Here is a 19,572-nt window from a genome sequence, read left to right on the forward strand (position 1 = left end):
GGTGGGGAGCAGTTCCCCTGCGTGCCCCCCCCTCCCGGGTTACCTGCTGTGGCGCGGGCGGCCCTCCTCGTGCCCCCCGGCCCCAGCTCATCTCCGCCTCCCTGGGCCTGAGTGTGAAGCCACCGCTTGCTTCTCAGCCCCCCTCCCCCGCTGGCTTCCTGCGCAAACAGCTGATTCCCGGGAAGCCGGCGGGGGTTGGGGGGCAGAGAAGCAGAGCGAGGCGGTGCGTTCAGGAGAGGAGGCGGAGGGGAGGTGAGCTGGGGCCGGGCGCAGGGCAGGGAGCTGCTGGTGGGTGCTCTGCACCCACCAAATTTTCCCCTTGGGTGTTCCAGCCCTAGAGCACCCATGGAGTCGGCGCCTACGGCACCACTTTTGGCCAGTTGTTAAATTTAGAAGCCCTTTTAGAACCTGTTGTCCCTCGCGGAACAACCGGTTCTAAAAGCGCTTCTAAATTTAATAACCGGTTTTAGCGAACTAGTGCAAACCGGCTCCAGCTCACCACTGGGTCTTTCGGGACCTGGCTCTCTGCCCAGTGCTATTTCATATTTTTACCAGTGATCTGCAAGAAAAATGCAAAAACATTGCTGACAGCTTGCAGATGACCCATAGAGTGGTGGAGTGGTAAATAACGATGTGGGCAAACCATTAATAGAGAGATGTGGATAGTTTGTGAAATTGGGTGCAGACAATCAGCACTTTTTTTTTTAATAATGGCAAATTAAAGGATAAGAATTAAGAAGGAGAATATAATTCTGATGCACATTATTTTATGAAAAATAGATCTTAGAGAACATGTGATATCATTTTTGCGATTACAAGTTTGGTTGGCAAAGGTAACTCTTTTGACATAATATACTTGGACTAATGTAAGAGACAAGGTAGGTGAGGTAATATCTTTTATTGGATCAACTTCTTTTGGTGGAAGGTACAAGCTTTTGAGCTACACAGGACACTCCACTTTTGGGGAGAAGGAAATCAGTTTTTGAATACAAGCTGGGACATATTGTCAAGTATAAGGGGTAAAGCATATCATGGGAGGCCACTTGAAATGAAGTAGATCAGAGGTTCTCAAACTTCACTGCACTGCGCCCCCCCCTTCTGACAACATGCCTAGTTTATCTTGGATTGGGAGTATTTGGATTTTTAACACATGTAGCAGCTTTTACAGGATGACTAGCTTAATCACCAAAATCTCCAAGAAAATACAGGTCACAGATATTTAATCACAGCCTTACTTAATGTTTCAACATTTCATGGTGGGACTATTTCTGTAAATCAATATGCAAAAACATATTGTGCTATATAAATATTTTAATGATGTCTGTGTCAAGCTGAGCATGATGAGCATGATGCCAACCTGAAGCAGGGAACAAACCCCAAATTGATTGAGTTCTATACTTAGATTTACCAACCAAGTAACAAGTGTGAACTCCTCAAGCACTATAGTAGCTCAACGATGGAGTCACAGACAGTTCTCTTGGGTACTTCGGTCTATCTTGTCGCCCAGGCAAGCTTGCCTTTGTGATAGATGGTCCCTTACACCAAAATTTACAATAATATTTGGGTTACTCCCAGTCCCAAAGGATTGCTAACCCTAGGTCATTTGAACCTTAGATCTCACACCAAAGACAACGCTTATAGCCAGTTCTACAGTGGATGAACTAAAGTTTCATTAACTAAGAAAAAGAAATGAGTTATTTACAAGGTTAAAGCAGATAAACATACACACACAAATGAGTCAGGTTCCAAAAGGTCACAGAAACTGCTGTGATGTACAAGCTTTCTGTGTCCTCTAGAGCTGAAGCACGCCAAGCAACTTGGGGATCCCTTGCTTAGAAATATTGCCCTCTCAAAATTCCAAGCAGCGTAGTGATACAATTCCTTCCCGTCATGGATTTTTATTCCCTTATCCCAGAGTTCATACCGATGGGACAGGTGTTTGCACCCCTCTCCTCTTCGTGGGTGTGGTGTTTGAGCATCAACCTTTGATGTTTCACAATGGCTCATTTGGTTTCAGTGGGTCTCCTTGAGTACAGGACTAGCACTTTACTTTAATTAATGCTTCTTTCATATTTGGTGAGTTACAGATTAGAGAGGTTTACAATGCAAACACTCAATATAACTTTATACCATGTGATACGGATGTTATAAGTGAGATCAATACATTCAGCATCCTACAAGTGTTTCATCAAGTCTAAACACATTCTGATAAACTTAACATCTATTTTATCAGTGCTAACCCACAGGTGAGCCAGATTGGTTTTCAGCTGTGCATTTCTCAGTGTTGAGTGAGACCTAGGACCTTGATATAAGTTGGCTGCACACAAACCTAAACTAATAGGCCTCACTTCAGGCTTACTAGCATCGATTAATGTCCCTTTCAGGGTTGATTGATTTTTATATCACCAATTTGATCCATGTTTTAGATTAGCAAGCAGAAAACCTTGATTTAAATAATTGATCTTAATGTGTTCTGTTATAACTTCCTGTTTTCCTTGAGAGAGAGGTTCCCATTGGTTGGTGTAACCATTAAAACATTGATTTGATTATTTACAATTAAATATAGCTTTTACATTCGTTTAGTACATCTTACTAACCGGGAGGATGCACTATAGCTATACACACTTATTTAAGCAATTATATAGCTTTAGCTTAACAACTATTTAAATTTTTAATTGTTAAGTCTTTTTGTTATATTAAAATGTATTTATTTATTTGAATAACTTTTTAGTCATCATTTGTGTCAATCTGCATCATACTGGAAATTGGAATTAAATTAACCACACAAAATGAATATCTTTAAATTGTTTTGTTTGCGAAATAAAACTATTTCAAATATGCTGGATACATAAGAAAAAAATGAAAAATTATTTCTGCTAAGCTTTTCCATGTGACAACTGAAAGTACTGACATTTGTGGGGGGAGGGAAAGTACAATTCCAGATTTCATTACATTGTGAAGACTGAAAATGGTACAGATACTTAATGCAGTACAGGGTATATAGTGCCATGTTTATAAAGTTTGACCTTAAAAGTTAGCTGAATATATTTTTACCCTGATTCCGCAAATGAAGAAGCAGACCTTAATTCATTAAATGTGAAAAGTTATTGATTCAACATATTTTATTTATTTAAATAATTGTAATACATTGTAATGAATTTAGGCCTTAACAATAGTTGTAATAAATTCAAATGTGGTTTTTAATAATTTTTTTTAAACCAACCTTTGTCCTTCAAAAGACATCTGATTTCACACTATGATCTGCAGTGGAAATGACTGAGAAAAAGTGGAAAGGAAAACCAAACTCGGAGTACCTTTCAGTTCTTTCTTTCGGATTCACACTGCCCCTAGCTGTTCCAAGCAGACTTTGACTTTTTGTGTATGTCTAAACAGGGATATAAAAAAATCCTGTGGCTGGCCGGGTCAGCTGAGTTGGACTCCTGGGTTTTGGGCTTCAGGGTTGAAAAATTACCCTGTAGACTTTCAGGCTCAGGATGAAGCCCAGGCTCTGGGACACGGCTAGTATTGAGGGTCCCAGAGCCAAACATCTACGCAGCAACTTTTAGCCCTGCAGCCTGAGCCCTGCCATGGGGCTTTTATCACCATGTAGATGTACCCTTAATAGAGTTTTGTCCTCCTCTGAATTCTTCCCAGTCATTTTTACTGTTCAGATGTTTACCAAGTAACACTTTTTTAACAATTTTGTGGTGATCTTTTTATTGGTCCCCTAGTTATTTTGTTTTTTTCCAAACTGAAAGGATATCATACTTATTATTACTGAAAACGTAAACTCTTGATTAGCTCATGTAAAGAAATGTTATCTAAAATGTATAATCAGTTTAAAAACACAACTGTTTTTGTTTTAGATTAGCAAAGACGTGAAAGAAAAACTTGCAGTCCAACTGCGAAATTCAACTCCTGGCTTAGGTGGAGCTAAAGTAGAAGAACTGGAATTTTATAAGGTAAATTAGAGCTGATGGAAATTGTGTAACAATACTTAGTGTAAATGTCACAATTGCATGTTGTCTCCACCTCCTTAAACTAGGGATATAATATGTTAACTGGTAAGCATTAGTCTAACCCAGGGGTGGGCAAACTTTTTGGCCCGAGGGCCACATCTGTGGGGTTTTGGGGTGCAGGAGGAGGTGCGGCAGGAACTTGGGGTGCAGGAGGGGTACGAAGTGCATCAGGGGGCTCAGGGCAGAGGGTTGGGGTGCAGGACGGGTGCGGGGTGCGGGCTCCAGCCTGGTGCCGCTGCTTACCTGTCACCATGTCCCTGTGGCCCCTGGGGTGGGGAGGTGGGCAGAGGGCTCTGTGCTTTGCCCTCTCCTGTGGGTACCTCCCCTGAAGCTCCCATTGGCTGCAGTTCCCCGTTACTGGCCAATGGAAGTTGCAGGGGGCGGTGCTGTGGTACCGGCCGCTTCCAGGAGTGGCGTGGTGTCCATGGTGCCAGGTGCCTGACGGGCTGGATCCAGCCCAGGGGCCGTAGATTGCCCATCCCTGGTTTAACTGGTTAATCTCAGGCTGGCTGGCCCAGCGGCCCGCATCGCCCAGAGCATGCCCGGCCCCAACCCGGCCAACCCTTTAATTAATCATTTAAATGAAATATTTTTTAATGTTTTAAATGGTTAACTTTTAAAACAATATTTATATCCCTACCTTAAACCCTAAGGTTCCCAACTTTAGGTTATGTGGTTCAACTGTTCCCTATTGATTCTGATATTTGAATTATCTGGTGCTGAGGAGCTCCTGTTTCTGGTAGGAAGAATTTTTAGGATGAGGAAATTCTTTACTAATGGGAAGTGGAGTGTAGTCATGGATTGCAGATTACGTGTCTTTCCACCTGAGTGATCAAACTGGTTTTCAGTCTTGAGTCTTTCATGTGTTGTACTTTTCCCTTTCCTTTTCATAGAATCATAGAAATGTAGAGCTGGAATGGACCTTGAGAGATCATGAAGTCCAGTCCCCTGCACTGAGGCAGGACCAAGTAAACCTAGACTATCCTTTACAAGTGTTTGTCCAACCTGTTCTTAAAAGCCTCCGGTGATGGGGATTTCACAACCTCCCATGGAAGTCTGTTCCAGCGCTGAACTACCCTTATAGTTAGAAAATTTGATCTAATATCTAACCTAAATCTCCATTGCTGCAGATTAAGCCTATTACTTTTTGTCTTTTGTCCCGTGCACAGTGAGAACAATTGATCACAGTCCTCTTTATAACAGCCCTTAACATATCTGAAGACTGTTATCAGGTCCCTTCTCAGTCGTCTTTTCTCAAGACTAAACGTGCCCAGTTTTTTAATCTTTCCTCATAGGTCAGGTTTTCTATACATTTTATTCTTTTTGTTGCTCTTCTTTGGACTCTTTGCAATTTTCCACATCTTTCTTAAAGTGTGGTGCCCAGAACTGGTCACAGTAGTCCACCTGAGGGCTCACCAGTGCTGAATAGAGTGGGACAATTATCTCCTTTGTCTTGCATACAACACTCTTGCTACTACTCCCCAGAATGGCATTTTATAGGCATATTCTCCACTCCCGTTATCCACGTGATTAATAAAAATATTGACTAGTACTGGACACAGGACTGGCTGCTGTGAGACCCCAATAGATACATCATCCCAGTTTGAAAGTGTATCATTGATAACTACTCTTTGAGTACAGTTTTTCAACCAGTTGTGTACTCTCTTTGTAATAATTTCATTTAGACCGCATTTCCCTAGCTCGCTGATGAGAATGTCATATGTGACTGTGTCAAAAGCCTTACTAAAATCAATATATATCATGTCTACTGATTCCTCCCTATCCACCAGACCAGTGATCCTATCAAAGAAATAAATTAGGTTTGTTTGGCATGATTTGTGCTTTACAAATCCATGTTGGCTATTCTTTATAGCTCTATTATCCTCTAGGTATCTACCAATTGGTTGTTTAATAATTTGTTCTGGTATCTTCTCAGGGATTGAAGTTAGTCTGACTAAGCTATAATTCTCTGGATCCTCTTGTTTCCCTACGTAAAGACAGGTACTATGTTTGCCCTTCTCCAATCCTTTGGGACTTCATCTGTACTCCATGAGTTCTCCAAGATAATTGCTAATGGTTCTGAGATTGCTTCAGCTAATTCCTTAAGTACCCTAAGATGAATTTCATCAGGACCTGCTGACTTGAGTATATCTAACTTTTATTTAAATATTCTTTAATCTGTTCTTTCCCTCTTTTGGGAAACATTTCTTCTCTGCCAGTCAAGACACTCAGAATCTTTCAGCATCCTCCCCTCTCACTCTGAAATGCTTTTAGTAGAGAATCAAAGAATCCCCTTGGCTTTCCACAATTGCAAAGATAGTTGACTCTGCTTACCGCACCTCACATCTCAGGTCTGAAGAAGAGCTACTTGACTCTCTGCAGGCTTGAGCATTGTGGTGGTGGAAATGGGATCGGTCTAAACATCTCAGGCTCTGCTCAGAGGAAGTTGCCAAGACCATCACCTACCAGAACCCCCGGGTCAAGCTAGCAAAGAAGTGCCTCCAGCAACTCACTTCTTCTCTTCTCTTCACCAGCACAAATGTGGGATTGGGGCAGACAGAGTGATACTGCCATCTCCCCCAGTTTGGACTTGGGTGGCTAGAAAATCCATGGAGTAGCCGCAGTAGTTACGACACGAGTGACTTACATCAAAGGTGGTAAACTGCTCTTATCACTATGTGCCCCTTTTTCTTTAGCTACTTTGCCACTGGCCTATTTAACTTCTTTAATAATATATATAGGGGAAACTAAATTTTTTTTTTGAGAGCCCTTGTCTAAAGTGTATTTACCTCTAGTGAATAGACTAAAAAGTGGGGGAAGACATCACCAGTACTCTGCAAAGGCACTGAGAAAACTTCAGTCATGGCTAGATGGGTCCAGACAGTGTTAAACAAATGACACATAAATGACACAAACTTCTACATTAACTTTGCTTCTTACATTTCCATGTTCCTTCCTTCCAATTCCCCATGAAGACAGTCAGGGTCAGAAAAATTATCTTGTAACTTGAAGTCTGTAAAACGCAGTCCTGTCCTTTATCCTAAATGATCTAGAATGGCTCTTTCTGCTTTGTGATAGCAAAAACATTTGGAGTCGATGAACTGAACATCAACTCCTGAATGGTCAATGAATACATTCTGAAAAGGCATTTCAGAATAAGAATTCTTGCAGTGGGAGGCTGGATTTGGCTGTTCTGGGGCTGGTCAGAAACCTGTTTCTGGCATCTCTAATAGTTCATGCATTTGGACCGGGTGCAGTCAAAGGCAGAGATCATGATTTTTACCCCAGGTCATCCCCTTGGTGGTATTTTGAAATTTCATACTACAGTTATGCTTTAGGGAGAAGGAACAGGATTTTGTGAAGGTTTCTAAAGTTTTTATTTTGTTCTGAAACATCTGTATTTCCTTCCCATGGACTGTTTATATATATTTTTGGAATTTCTAATCCTGAAAGTAGTTCCTAGCTGCAGTAAATTTCTTCAGTCAGTGAGGAAGCTCACAGATGTTATGAGTAGGTGACAGAAGAAAACACATTTTTTTTTTTTAGATGCTTGCTTATTGCTTGTGGTGTTAGGAACCAATTTGTAACAATCTACCCAGTGGCAGTGGTTGTAGGGAGCTTCCTATCACTTGTATGTGGAGTTATGAGATTCATAGATTCATAGATACTAAGGTCAGAAGGGACCATTCTGATCATCTAGTCTGACCTCCTGCACAGCGCAGGCCACAGAATCTCACCCACCCACTCCTATGAAAAACCTCACCTATGTCTGAGCTATTGAAGTCCCTAAATCATGGTTTAAAGACTTCAAGGAGCAGAGAAGCCTCCCTCAAGTCAACCATGCCCCATGCTACAGAGGAAGGCGAAAAACCTCCAGGGCCTCTCCAATCTGCCCTGGAGGAAAATTCCTTCCCAAATGTGGCAATCAGCTAAACCCTGAGCATATGGGCAAGATTCACCAGCCAGATACTACAGAAAATTCTTTCCTGGGTAACTCGGATCCCATCCATCTAATATCCCATATGAGGGGATTAGTCCTATTTACCCTGAATATTTAAAGATCATTTACTTACCAAAATCCCATTATCCCATCGTACCATCTCCTCCATAAACTTATCAAGTAGAATCTTAAAACCAGATAGATCTTTTGCCCCCACTGCTTCCCTTGGAAGGCTATTCCAAAACTTCACTCCTCTGATGGTTAAAAACCTTCGTCTGATTTCAAGTCTAAACTTCCTGGTGGCCAGTTTATACCCATTTGTTCTTGTGTCCACATTGGTGCTGAGCTGAAATAATTCCTCTCCCTCTCCTGTATTTATCCCTCTGATATATTTATAGAGAGCAATCATATCTCCCCTCAACCTTCTTTTAGTTAGGCTAAACAAGCCAAGCTCCTTAAGTCTCCTTTCATAAGACAAATTTTCCATTCCTCGGATCATCCTAGTAGCCCTTCTCCGTACCTGCTCCAGTTTGAATTCATCCTTTTTAAACATGGGAGACCAGAACTGCACGCTATTTGTGTTCTTGGATTTCTCTCATGTGCTGGCTTTTTGTGTTCAAATTTATAATATGGGTTTCTTGTTTTCATAAGAGTTTCTAAAGCTTTCCATGTACCATTGGTTATGTTAGATTTGAAATGGGTGTTTGCAGCATGTGGTCAACTGAGGGGTTTCAAGTTTTCTACTTTTCAGACCTCCCCATTACAAGGTGGCAGTTTTGAGTCTGTTTCCAGTCTCCAGACACCAAAACAAAATAGTGTGTAAATTTCATATTTCTTCTTCGAGTGGTCTCTGTATATTCCTACTTGTGGGATCAAGATGCCTGTGCCATGAGAGTTTCTGGAGCCTTCTGGAAAGCATTGTCCATTGGGGCCACTCACCCCTCCTTCTCCCTCCATCCTGGAGGGTTCTGAGGGCATAAAAGGGGAAGTGACCCCAAGCACCCTTCAGTTCCTTTCTAACTGCTGAAGGTGCAGCGAGACTTGGATTGCACACAGTGTCCTTGATGCTTTCCTCATTGCTTTTTCTTTTTTCCTTTTTTTCCGTATCTTTTTGAGGCAAATTTTGTTTATAGTTAATCAGATTTTTCTTTTAAAGAAGTGAGAAGATGTCAAGACAAAGGCATGCTGGGTAGGTGTGGAAGAGCAGGAGGACCAACACACCCCCATGTTCACGAGGGAAACTCCTCAGGTCTACTTGATTAAATTGGTGCTGAATAAGTTCAGTGTCAGCTTCAAAGATTGTCACACAGGAATGGGTTTGCCTGCCTCTTGCATCCCTGCATGTGGGAGGCATCTCAGGCTGGGCACTATTGAGGTCCTTAGGTTTGTTCAGTTTGACCAAGGAGACCTAGCTATGTGCTGTAAGTGGCTTTCTGGCTGTTGGATCCAATTTCCTAAGGATCTGGATCCACAGATGGATGGTGACCTAACATGTATCTGGGATCTGAAAAACCTGGATCCACAACAGAGTACAGATCCAGAGCTAACTAAATAGCTCTTTTTTTTTTTTTTTTTTAATTCTGTGCTTGATAACTATGGCTTTGGTTTCAAATGGATCCAGGGTCAGAGCCTGAATCCAGATTCAACAGTCAAACATGGATTGCCAAGCACGGTTGCCAGGAAATGGATCCAATTACCTGGGATCCAGCCAGCATGAAAATCACATCTTTGAGTGAGAGTCACTTGTCTAGTGACTCTGTACCACGGAGTCCCAGAAACTGTCCAGGTCAGTGGTCTGGTACTACCTTTCCAACACCATGATTTTTGCAGAACTGCTTGCCCAACTTATTCTGTACCTAACATAGTGGCATAAGCAAGCAGATCAGTGTTGGACACCCTTTCAACACTGAAAAAGGGAAATGCGTCAGAGGGGTTTGTTAATAGTTCTGGAATGATGGACCTCTGTTACAGGCTATTGTTTTTTACCTTGTGCTTCCTGTTTGGCCATTTCCAGATGCACATACTCAGACATACCCTGCTTGTCTGGGAGAAGGTTTTCCCCATCCAGTGCTCCATCTGTTGGACCCTGACGTGTGGGTGAGGACAGAGATTGATCCATTCTTAGACTCTTTTACTGTCAGAAGTTGTAATAATCAATCTAATTGGTCTGGGGACTGTCATTTCCCTTCGTTCTGGGTAGGAACTGCTGAGGTACTCTTGGCTCCCAACCCATTCCTGTGGGCTAATTGAGCTGCCAAGAACCAGATTTATGAGAATCTGATAGGCTAAGAACTGATGCCAGGATCGGAGGCTCCCTTTAGGATGTGAAGGTACTAGACTCATTTCAGTTTTCTTCTGACATTAACAGATTTGAGGATTTCTTTGCTACACAGCCTCTGTAGGAGAAACAGGGTATTGTGTCACAGGATCCATCTTGTGCTCCAGAAAGGACTGCCTCTTGTATCCAGAGTCTCTTGGAAACCCTCAAATGCATTGCCAAAGTTCTGCAGAGAAGACAGTGGTGTAGGTCCTATTTTAAATTTAGAGCTTTTTATGAGGGTCTGTGAAAACTACTCTGATGTTCCTTAAATCTGATATCATAAATGTGCTGATGGAACTGTCTGATCTCTCAAAGGAGGAAATTGTATTAGAAAATTATTGGGCTCTGAGATACCTATCTTCAGTTATAACTTGTTCCTTGTTCTGAGCCAGGAAAGAGACTTTTCAGGTCTGATTCTGGCTCCACCATGGAGTATACAGTGTCTAGGATTGGGTAGTGTCTTTGGTAGCCTCCTATACAGGTAGGTGAAACATGCAAAGGTGCCCATCCTTAGCTTTACCAATCCTTCCGTGGAACCAGTAAAACATTTGTGTCCAGTGGAGTAACTGGCTCAGCACATCAGAAGGTCTTAATAAATATAGCTTTAATTCCTCACATCTTGGAAGGAAAAATTGTACCTAAGGGTTGTCATCCAAGCATGTCACTTATGCTTAATGGTGCATGAGCTTTGTTTCCTGGCTACTGTGTGAATAACATTTGTCATCTACCATATAATATGAACAACAGGATTGTGTGGCGTGAGGCAAAATGCTGGTTGGCTGTACTAACCCCCTGAGGTTCATCATATTTGTCTCTGGGTTCCAGAGAGAACTTCAGAAGTGTTCCAGAGGTATTTTCCCCCCTCCCCCCTCTGCCATGGTCACATTTGTCTCTTTACCAACACCTCTGACGGAAGTTTAAAAAAAAGACCTCTATTAATAAAACTGTACCTTACCCTTTGGCCTTTCTGTGGCAGAAAGTGTTCCATTAAATGCCTGGCTGTGTATAGACAGATGGTTTTTCCCTAGTGTTTTGAACATGCAGGGATATTTCCATGCCATTTTGTAGATGTGTGCTCACTGAAGCCTTGATCTATTCCAGACCTGCAAACGTTCCTGCAGTGGATGGGTTCCTTACTGCATTTATTTGATAGATTTAATACCAGACAATATCTGAGGCCTCATCAAGGGCACTTTATTACTCTCCTATCTTTTCTTGACACTAGGAAAAGTACCTGAGCAATACTGAGCCACCTGAAAATATACCTGAGCCACGATGTCTAAGTACTTTCAAGATGCCGTATTTCATAAGATAGGGGAAGAACATGCCTTCCAGAGAGTTCCCTTATCGCCTTCTTGTCATCTGCAGTAATAGTCCTAAAAGATGTAAGGTATATTTCGGCTAGATTTCAATCCATTCCAAGGTTTGTGATCTCAGTGGGAGATGTGGCTCCACTTGAAGGTACTGGGCTTAGAGCTATTTCTTTGACTTGCAAGGCGTTTCTTCTGTTCATAAACTCCAAATCTGCCTAAATTCTGATAGACAGCATTATGGGAATGCATTACACAGACCACCAAAGAGGGGTTTACTTTAGCGAGTTGTCAGGGAAATTTCTTGTTCATAAAGTTTAGTATCCTTATTGAATGGGTTCAATATCTCATCTACCAGGAAAAGATGATGTATTGGTAGATTTTGCTTTTTGTTTTTCTTTTTTTATTCAACAGTACAAGTGCTCTAGCAAGAGCTCCAGCTTGTATTATTTTATTCTACAAGTGGAATAAATATTAAGTCCTTTTCTAGCAGCGATACCATGCTTGTGAATGCTTTTGATCCAAAGATAAGCAAAGTCTAACATCAATGTTGCACTCCTTTCTGCATCAAGAGCAGGAACTTCTCTGTATGTTGCCTTTGATTCTAGTGAATTAAGAGGTTTTCTGAGTGTTGGTTCAGTTGATATCAAGTTGCTGCTGTTAGCCATGGTTAGAGATTGGCAGAATGATCTCAATATCATGATGTTAATATCCATAAAGTCCTGCTTTCCAAACTACTGGGTCTCCTTCTGTGAGATGAGGCGGGAGTCTCTACCCAGGGTAGAAGTTTCTCTCATCGACAGACTCCAGGTTGCTTGGTCTATTGATTGAGTGTTATGCTGAGGTCTAAAAGACTGATCAAAAACTTCTGTTTTTCATTAATCAAACTTAGATCTCCCAGCTGGGTAGCATCTAAGTGGGTAGACCTATGATGTCATTTTAGACTGTTTAAATGCAGATGCCATTTTTGATAGCTCAGATAGTTACTGAGATGCAAGCCTAATGACTATCTCCTTTTAAGTTGCATTCTTACAGAGCAGGTGGGTCCTATCCCAACAGTCTGAGATTTCAGTGTCTTTTAGATCATTAAAATGACTTTGTCCCTGGGCCTCCTTTATTTTCAGGGAGGCAGGTATCATACTTTGGTATATTCAGAGAACTTTGTCATCATTTATAGCAGGCCAAAGGTTATCTACAAGTTAGTCAGTCTCTAGGAGAAATGTGAGGAACCTGTCATGGTCCAGAGGTTGTCCATCTGTTGTACTATGTTTCACGATTATCACAGAATCATTGACCTGTGGCTGGGCTTCCACCTCTTGGAATTGTCCGTCCTCATCCAGGACAACGACAGCATCTCTGGCAGATCCCCATGCTATCTTCATTGCTTCGTGTTGCACGATTGATACTGCAGCCTGTATTTTTAGCAAAAGTTTCTCTCATTAAGACTAGGTTTAGGAGAACAAGATCTGTCGCTTCTATTGCCTCTTGATCTGGTATCCAAAGCTCGTGCTTGTTTGGCAGCTCTGCAGTTCTTGTTTACCTAGACCTCCTCCACCCATCTTTCTGGGGCTGTACTGCTGGCTAAACTCCAACAAGTAGGAATATGCAGAGTTCACTCAAAAAAATGAGATGAGCCTCTGCATATTGACACTCCCTGCCCACCTTCTCTACATCTTTGGAGTCTCAGCTTAGAAATTCCTGAATTAGTGTCAGGAATTGAAGGGTTGCTGGGGCCACTACTCCCCCTTTTATACCTCAGATCCTTCTAAGATGGGAGGGGTGACTGGCCCCAGAAGGTACTGGAAGCTTGTGGCACAGGTCCCACGTGATCCACAAATATGTGTATGTATATAGAGGCTCATCTCGAAGAACTCTGGTTACAGGCAAGTAACATTCATTTATTTTATAACCTTTAGTCTGCCTATATATTCTCGTAATGATTTGGGATTCAAAGCCAAATTTTAAACTTGGTTAAATAAAGATAGGTACCCACAATAAATAAGTGACCTGACTTATTTTTTTCCCCTGTGTGCTGAGAGTAGACGCTAGCTTTTCTGAAAACTTCCAACATTTTTATTTTGAAAATGTTGGCTTCAGTTTTTGAGTCGTTATTTAAAAACAAACATTTGTTTCCCTTTAGCAATCCCTTTGTGTAATCTTGAATTGTGTGGATGCTGTGTAACTGTAGACTCTATTAACATGACACTTCTCAGTTCAGTGCTATTCTACAGTTGGTTTCTTTCTCTTTCCATCTCAAATCCAGGTTCCTTTACAGGATGCTATGGATTTGTTTAGAGTAAGAAGAGTTTACCTTCTGAATGCCTTCGCATATGTGCCTCATACAGACATAGTTGCAATAGTTTTAAATAACTACAGAACCAAACTGTCTAAGGCCCTTGCGGTAAGTACCCGTTTTTTCTGAGCTAGTTTTGTACCTTTGGGACCATTTGTTAATTCACTCACTGCACAATATGCTGCAGCTGGTCAAAACATTTCACCTGAAATATTCCAGCTAAACATTATCAAAATTTGCTTACAGTGCTTAAAGTAAAATAAAATAAACAAGACTCGCAAGGAAGAACTGAAGGAACATAATTTTAAGTAAAATTGGAACCTTCTGCCAAGGATATTGTTAAGGCAATATCCTTTTTAGACTGTTTAAATGAAGATGCTCATTTGTGATAGCTCAGATAGTCACTAGACTTGTGTCTCAGTAACTACCTTCTTTAGGGCTATAGCTACGCTACGCTTAAGTTGACAAAAGTTATGTCGCTCATTAACCACACCTTTGAGTGACATAATTTATGCTGTCCACACCAGTGCTTATGTTGGCAGAAGAGCTTTTTCCATGGATATAGCTAGCGCCACTTGTGGGCTGGAGTAATTAAGCCGATGGGAGAGCCCTCTCCATTGGCTTAGACGGCTACACTAGAGAGTTTTCTAGTGTAGCCATAGCATAAGTTGTGTTCTTACACAACAGGTGGTCCTGCCCATATGTCCATCCCAAGGTTTTAGCGGTAATTTCTTATGTGAAAAGTAACATAACTCTTATTGAAGAGGTTAACTCTGGACATGACTACCTTTTTTTTTATATTACTGTATTTTGCAGCATTTGTAGGTGTAGATAGGAAGAAAATATGCAGAGAGTGATCTTAAATGAGAATTAAAGTAATACTAATCCCTAACTTGTACCCTCACAACACCTATTCAGACAAAATAGGTGCTCACTGATGTAGGAGGATTTCACTGAGACCTCAAACCCTCCCCCTCCAATGTAATACTGGAGCACCAAACAAATGTTGCGCCTTTTGAAATGGCATCTTATTTGTCTCCACTAGCAATACCATTGCATAAAAAGCCCTAAAAGTGATATCTTTAGGTAGTTTGTGTTGCCATGCTGTGCTGGGGAAGAGCAGGGAGGGGATAGAATCATAGGATTAGATGCTCTTGGCAAATCATTCTCTGTCCCATCAGCCTATAGAGGAACCTGGGAGAGCAGTGTCACATAACCTAATCCCATCTCGTATTTAGAAGCTACGTGTGACTTTAAAGCTATGAATCTAGTTTAGGTTTTCTTTCTCTCACCCCCTATGACAATGGGATGCACAAGAGCATTATATGCAGTATATGTATAGCATTCCTCTGTCTTGTTTTGATTTGAATTTTTGCATCCTGGTGTTACTTAGTCTGTTTAAATTTGCATGAGTAAGCAGAAATGATAGCAGTCTTTAGAATAAAAGGAGAGGATTGGAGAGAGAATTTCAAAACCTGGTTTCTGTTGAAAAAAACAGACAAATAGTAACTGTTCCTATTCCCAGTAACTTGAACTGTCATTATAAGGTGAGATGGGCCCTGCTCCATAATTGGGGCTCCTAAGTGCTACTGCAGTACAGATGTGTGGTAAAGAGATCAAATTAAAAAACTGGTTTACTTTAAAATATTTATTTAATTTTGCCACACCTCTATTGCCAAACTTTCCTTCATCTTAGATTTTCTTTTCTTTTTTTGTTTGCATGCAATCCCTTCCCTTCTATACTACTTATGAGGCTTTAGGAATGGAAGCCATTGAACATTGTAGTGTATTAAACTTTGTCACTAAGTATTTTAAACTACCATCTATATTTGTGTTAGTTTTAGGGGTTGGGAAGACTGAGAATTAAGGGTATTTCATGGCAATAAAAATAACCAAGATGGTGGAATTTAGGAATTGCTGCCGTGGCGGGGGCCTGATCATAGATAATATATAAAATGAGAGGATATGAAAAATATTAAAATGTTCTTAAAGTCATTTTATCCCTAAGTTATTTACATATTAAACTCAAGTTAAAGCTGAGACTACAACATTTTTGTTTAAACTATTAAAGGCACACAATGAGATCACTGTGGAAGAAGCTTTGTTTGGTATGCAATTTTTCCGTTATAGTAATTCAAGTTGGTAGTCTGATACAATATGCGGAAAGAGGTATTTGTATTTAATTAACATATAGTGATATATTCTTATGCTAATGCTGCCATTAATGTTGTACAGTATAATTGAAGCCAGAGGCATCCTTATTTTAGTCAATGAGTAGCATTCTTGAAAGCTAAGAAGCAGTCTAATTAAAACGGTTTGCCATAAGCACAATAGTTAAGTGCTAACCATTGAAATTGTTTTTGCTTTTTCAAAGTCACTGCAGTTTTTGCGTAATGTTGGTAATCAAAATGTATAACTGCCTTGTTTTTGTTTGATGTTGGAGTATAATCTCACATTTTGATTGATCTAATACTGCTTTTGTGATATCATCCAATTTGAATCTTGGTTCTTTTGTATCAAGCCTTAAACTGATTACTTTTTAGTGTGGATTGAAAAAGACTGTGTACACATGAAGGAAACCCTTTAAAGGGCACTAACTCCATACTTGGTGTGAATTCTGGAGTCCTCTTTCAAAGAATGCTAAGTTTGGAGCAAATTGAGTCAGTACAGACTATCGTTAGTTTGTATGCAGTGCTACTGCATACTACTTCGGCAGTCCTCCAACTGCCGTCCCATGCTGCTTTGTGGACATCTGCGACCGACCTGTCTGTTTATTTGTGTGCCCTCCACCAACTTGATTCGAAGCAGCTGTCTGAGGCATGTTGTATGGCTTCTTGAGTAATAATGCAGTAATGTTGATGTATTTGAATCCAGGAGCAAATGGGCAAATTCTGGCCCTTCACCAGTTTTTAATTGCGGGGACCAGAAAGGAAGCATGGGATGGATGGAGTGGAATTATGGGATTTTGGGGGTTTGACCATCAAGCCCTAAAATTCTGTTGGTTTCCACCTGGCTATGAATCCCCAAAATGTACAGCAAGAAGCATCCCAGAATACACATGACTCAGCAGTGAAGCGAAAGACCATTGGATAGCCACCCATATGATTTATGCTTAGTGTGCACCTAGCCCCTGCTATGTGTACACACTGATGCAAATTCCAAGAGGGTGGAGCAGCTCTGTCTGCATGCTGTTAGTGCGGCTTATGTATTGCAGACCATCTAGTGTGCATCAACTCAGTGTAGACAAGCCCTAATGGAATTTGTGTGAGTATTTGGTGAAGGTCAAACTACTACCAAAGGAGCTGTATGGTTACCTTCAGGTGGTTCTTGCAACGTCACTAGAGTTCTATCTTGCTGTACTCTAAAACTAAATTTGACTGTATTTAAATAGATTTCATTTTGCAGTTATTTCGAACTGATCAGAATTGGCAGCATGAAAAAATGGAGATGCACTCTTAACTGTTAAATTCAAAACACTTCTGATTTGAATTATTTATGCTCTAGACCCTCCAATAAGATTTAATAAGAAGTTGAATGTTTAAAGTAGGATCATCGTGGGATTGACTCTTTAAATGCATGTAATTTTAGTTTAACATCTAACTTCTAACTGATGGGACAATTCATTGTATTGTTTGAAATCATATGAAACAAAACACTGAAAATGAAGAGAACTGTAGTAGGTTTAGTTCAGCCCAACTGTGCATCATTAAGTTAATTTGAAACTTTAAATTGTTAGCATTGTAAGAAAGAAACTGACATTTCCATTAGGTGAAAGCTCCTTTTTGAGGGTTTAACGTCTTAACCATTTCAAGTGCTCTTGGGCTAAAGCTTAACATGAGTTGAAAACTTGGATATAGGTTTAAAACAGTGTTAAATATTTAAATATTTTCAGCAGTTAAATTTTAGAGCTTCAAAAATGTACACAGGATTTGTTTGTGTTTCCATACACTTGATGCTAAAAGGTTCTGATTAAAACACTTCTGTCATTTGACACCTGGTCCCTGATTAGTACTATCATTAAGGGGACCATGTAAAAATAGCTATTGGGTGCAGTCTGACCCTAAACTAGAAGGTCATATCTGAGACAAGGTAGCTTCCAGTCTGGGCATGTTTCCATCTCAGATATGTGCAAAGCAGGTTGGTTGGCCTTCACTTCATACATTTACAAAGTATTGTTTAGATTTCACCTCTGGTGAGAAATCCTGCTTCTGGGCCTTAGTCTTCCAGAAGTTTTTTCTGATGTTGAGGAGCCTATGTCCTCCAACCCTCTAAAGCTTTGTTTCTTTCAGGATGCTGTGTATTTGAGATGAAAATTTTGAGTGTGTGTTCTGGACATAGCCTGTAGGCAAGCCAGCAGTTTAAACATGATTGTTGATCTGTAAAGAAGAAAACCCTTCTTCATTCTGTTGGCATTGGTCTAGCTCTTGCTGTTGCAGTTGTACTTTTGAGACCACTCTTGTTATATTTACTTTTACAATGAGAATCCTGCCCAGATACTTCTAAAGAAAGGGGAATTACTTTATAGTTCTGATTCTCAGAAGATACCCTTCTGGCAGATTATCTTCTCACCCTCTTCAGCTCACAGATTGGAGGAGAACCATTTTGAGGTTTGTTTTTATTTACGCTTAGGACTAGGTCCCTGAAGGACCATAGGTGTTTCAGCGCCAAACTTTTAGATGCCTTGCCATCCAGTGGAATTTACAGCTCTGAGTTAGATGCCTAGGCCTCCTATACAATTCCTGGGGAGAAGTAGGCGCCTAAGAATGCGATTAAAAATAGTCAGCACTCGGATCAGGGGACTATCTAAGCAAGCCAATAGGAAATACCGAGGAAAGGACTTAAGTCCCACCCCTCAAAGGAACTTATCCTCTATCATTGCAGAGGCTTCATGGCTATGAATGCTCTCCTGAAGTTAGGTGACTAAGCCATTTTTGCCATAAACCCAAGTGGTGGTGATGTGCCTGTTGGTCTGAGCACTTATCCGGTATGTGAGAGATCTAGGTTTAGTTACATCTTATGCCTGATTTGGAGCAGGAATCTGAACTTGGTCCCCCCTCCATTCCCTAGGAGGGTGTTGTAATCACTGGGCTATGGTATATTCTGCAGCAGGTCTCTCTCATTTTCTCCTGTTTAAGTGATGCCAGTGTGTATAGATAATTAGTCACAGGGCTAGAGAAAGTGAGAATAACTCTATAGCCCTGTTGATAGGGCACTCACCTGGGATGTGGGAAGTTCAAAGTTCCCTGGTCCCAGTGGAATAGCTTCAACAGGAGAGACTGAGAGCTGCCCCAGAGTACCCCAAAGCCCAGTGATTGGTGTGCTCTTCTGGGACTGGTTTCAGAGTAGCAGCCTTGTTAGTCTGTATTCGCAAAAAGAAAAGGAATACTTGTGGCACCTTAGAGACTAACAAATTTATTTGAGCATAAGCATTCGTGAGCTACAGCTCACTTCATCAGATGCATTTGGTGGAAAATACAGAGGGGAGATTTATATACACACAGAGAACATGAAACAATGGGTTTTATCATACACACTGTAAGGAGAGTGATCACTTAAGATGAGCTATCACCAGCAGCAGAGGGGGGAAAGGAGGAAAACCTTTCATGGTGACAAGCAAGGTAGGCTATTTCCAGCAGTTAACAAGAACATCTGAAGAACAGTGGGGGGTGGGGTGGGGGGGAGAAATAACA

The 19,572-nt window shown here is 41.0% G+C and overlaps 1 protein-coding gene across 13 annotated transcripts in view; it reads left to right on the plus strand.

Annotated features, from left to right (window-relative positions):
- PRIM2 (DNA primase subunit 2) overlaps positions 1-19,572 on the plus strand; it is a 295,884-nt gene that overhangs the window by 61,389 nt on the left and 214,923 nt on the right. For 12 of the 13 annotated variants that reach the window (XM_043510414.1, XM_038397764.2, XM_038397762.2 and 9 more), the window contains 2 exons: positions 3,867-3,962; positions 13,853-13,990. The exons of the other annotated variant lie outside the window; for it this stretch is intronic. In XM_043510414.1, the coding sequence (XP_043366349.1) occupies positions 3,867-3,962; positions 13,853-13,990 (234 nt within the window). The remainder of the gene's footprint in view (positions 1-3,866; positions 3,963-13,852; positions 13,991-19,572) is intronic. 13 annotated transcript variants of the gene reach the window in all.

This window comes from Dermochelys coriacea, chromosome 3, assembly GCF_009764565.3.
Source record: "Dermochelys coriacea isolate rDerCor1 chromosome 3, rDerCor1.pri.v4, whole genome shotgun sequence".
NCBI classification, from domain to species: Eukaryota; Metazoa; Chordata; order Testudines; family Dermochelyidae; genus Dermochelys; species Dermochelys coriacea.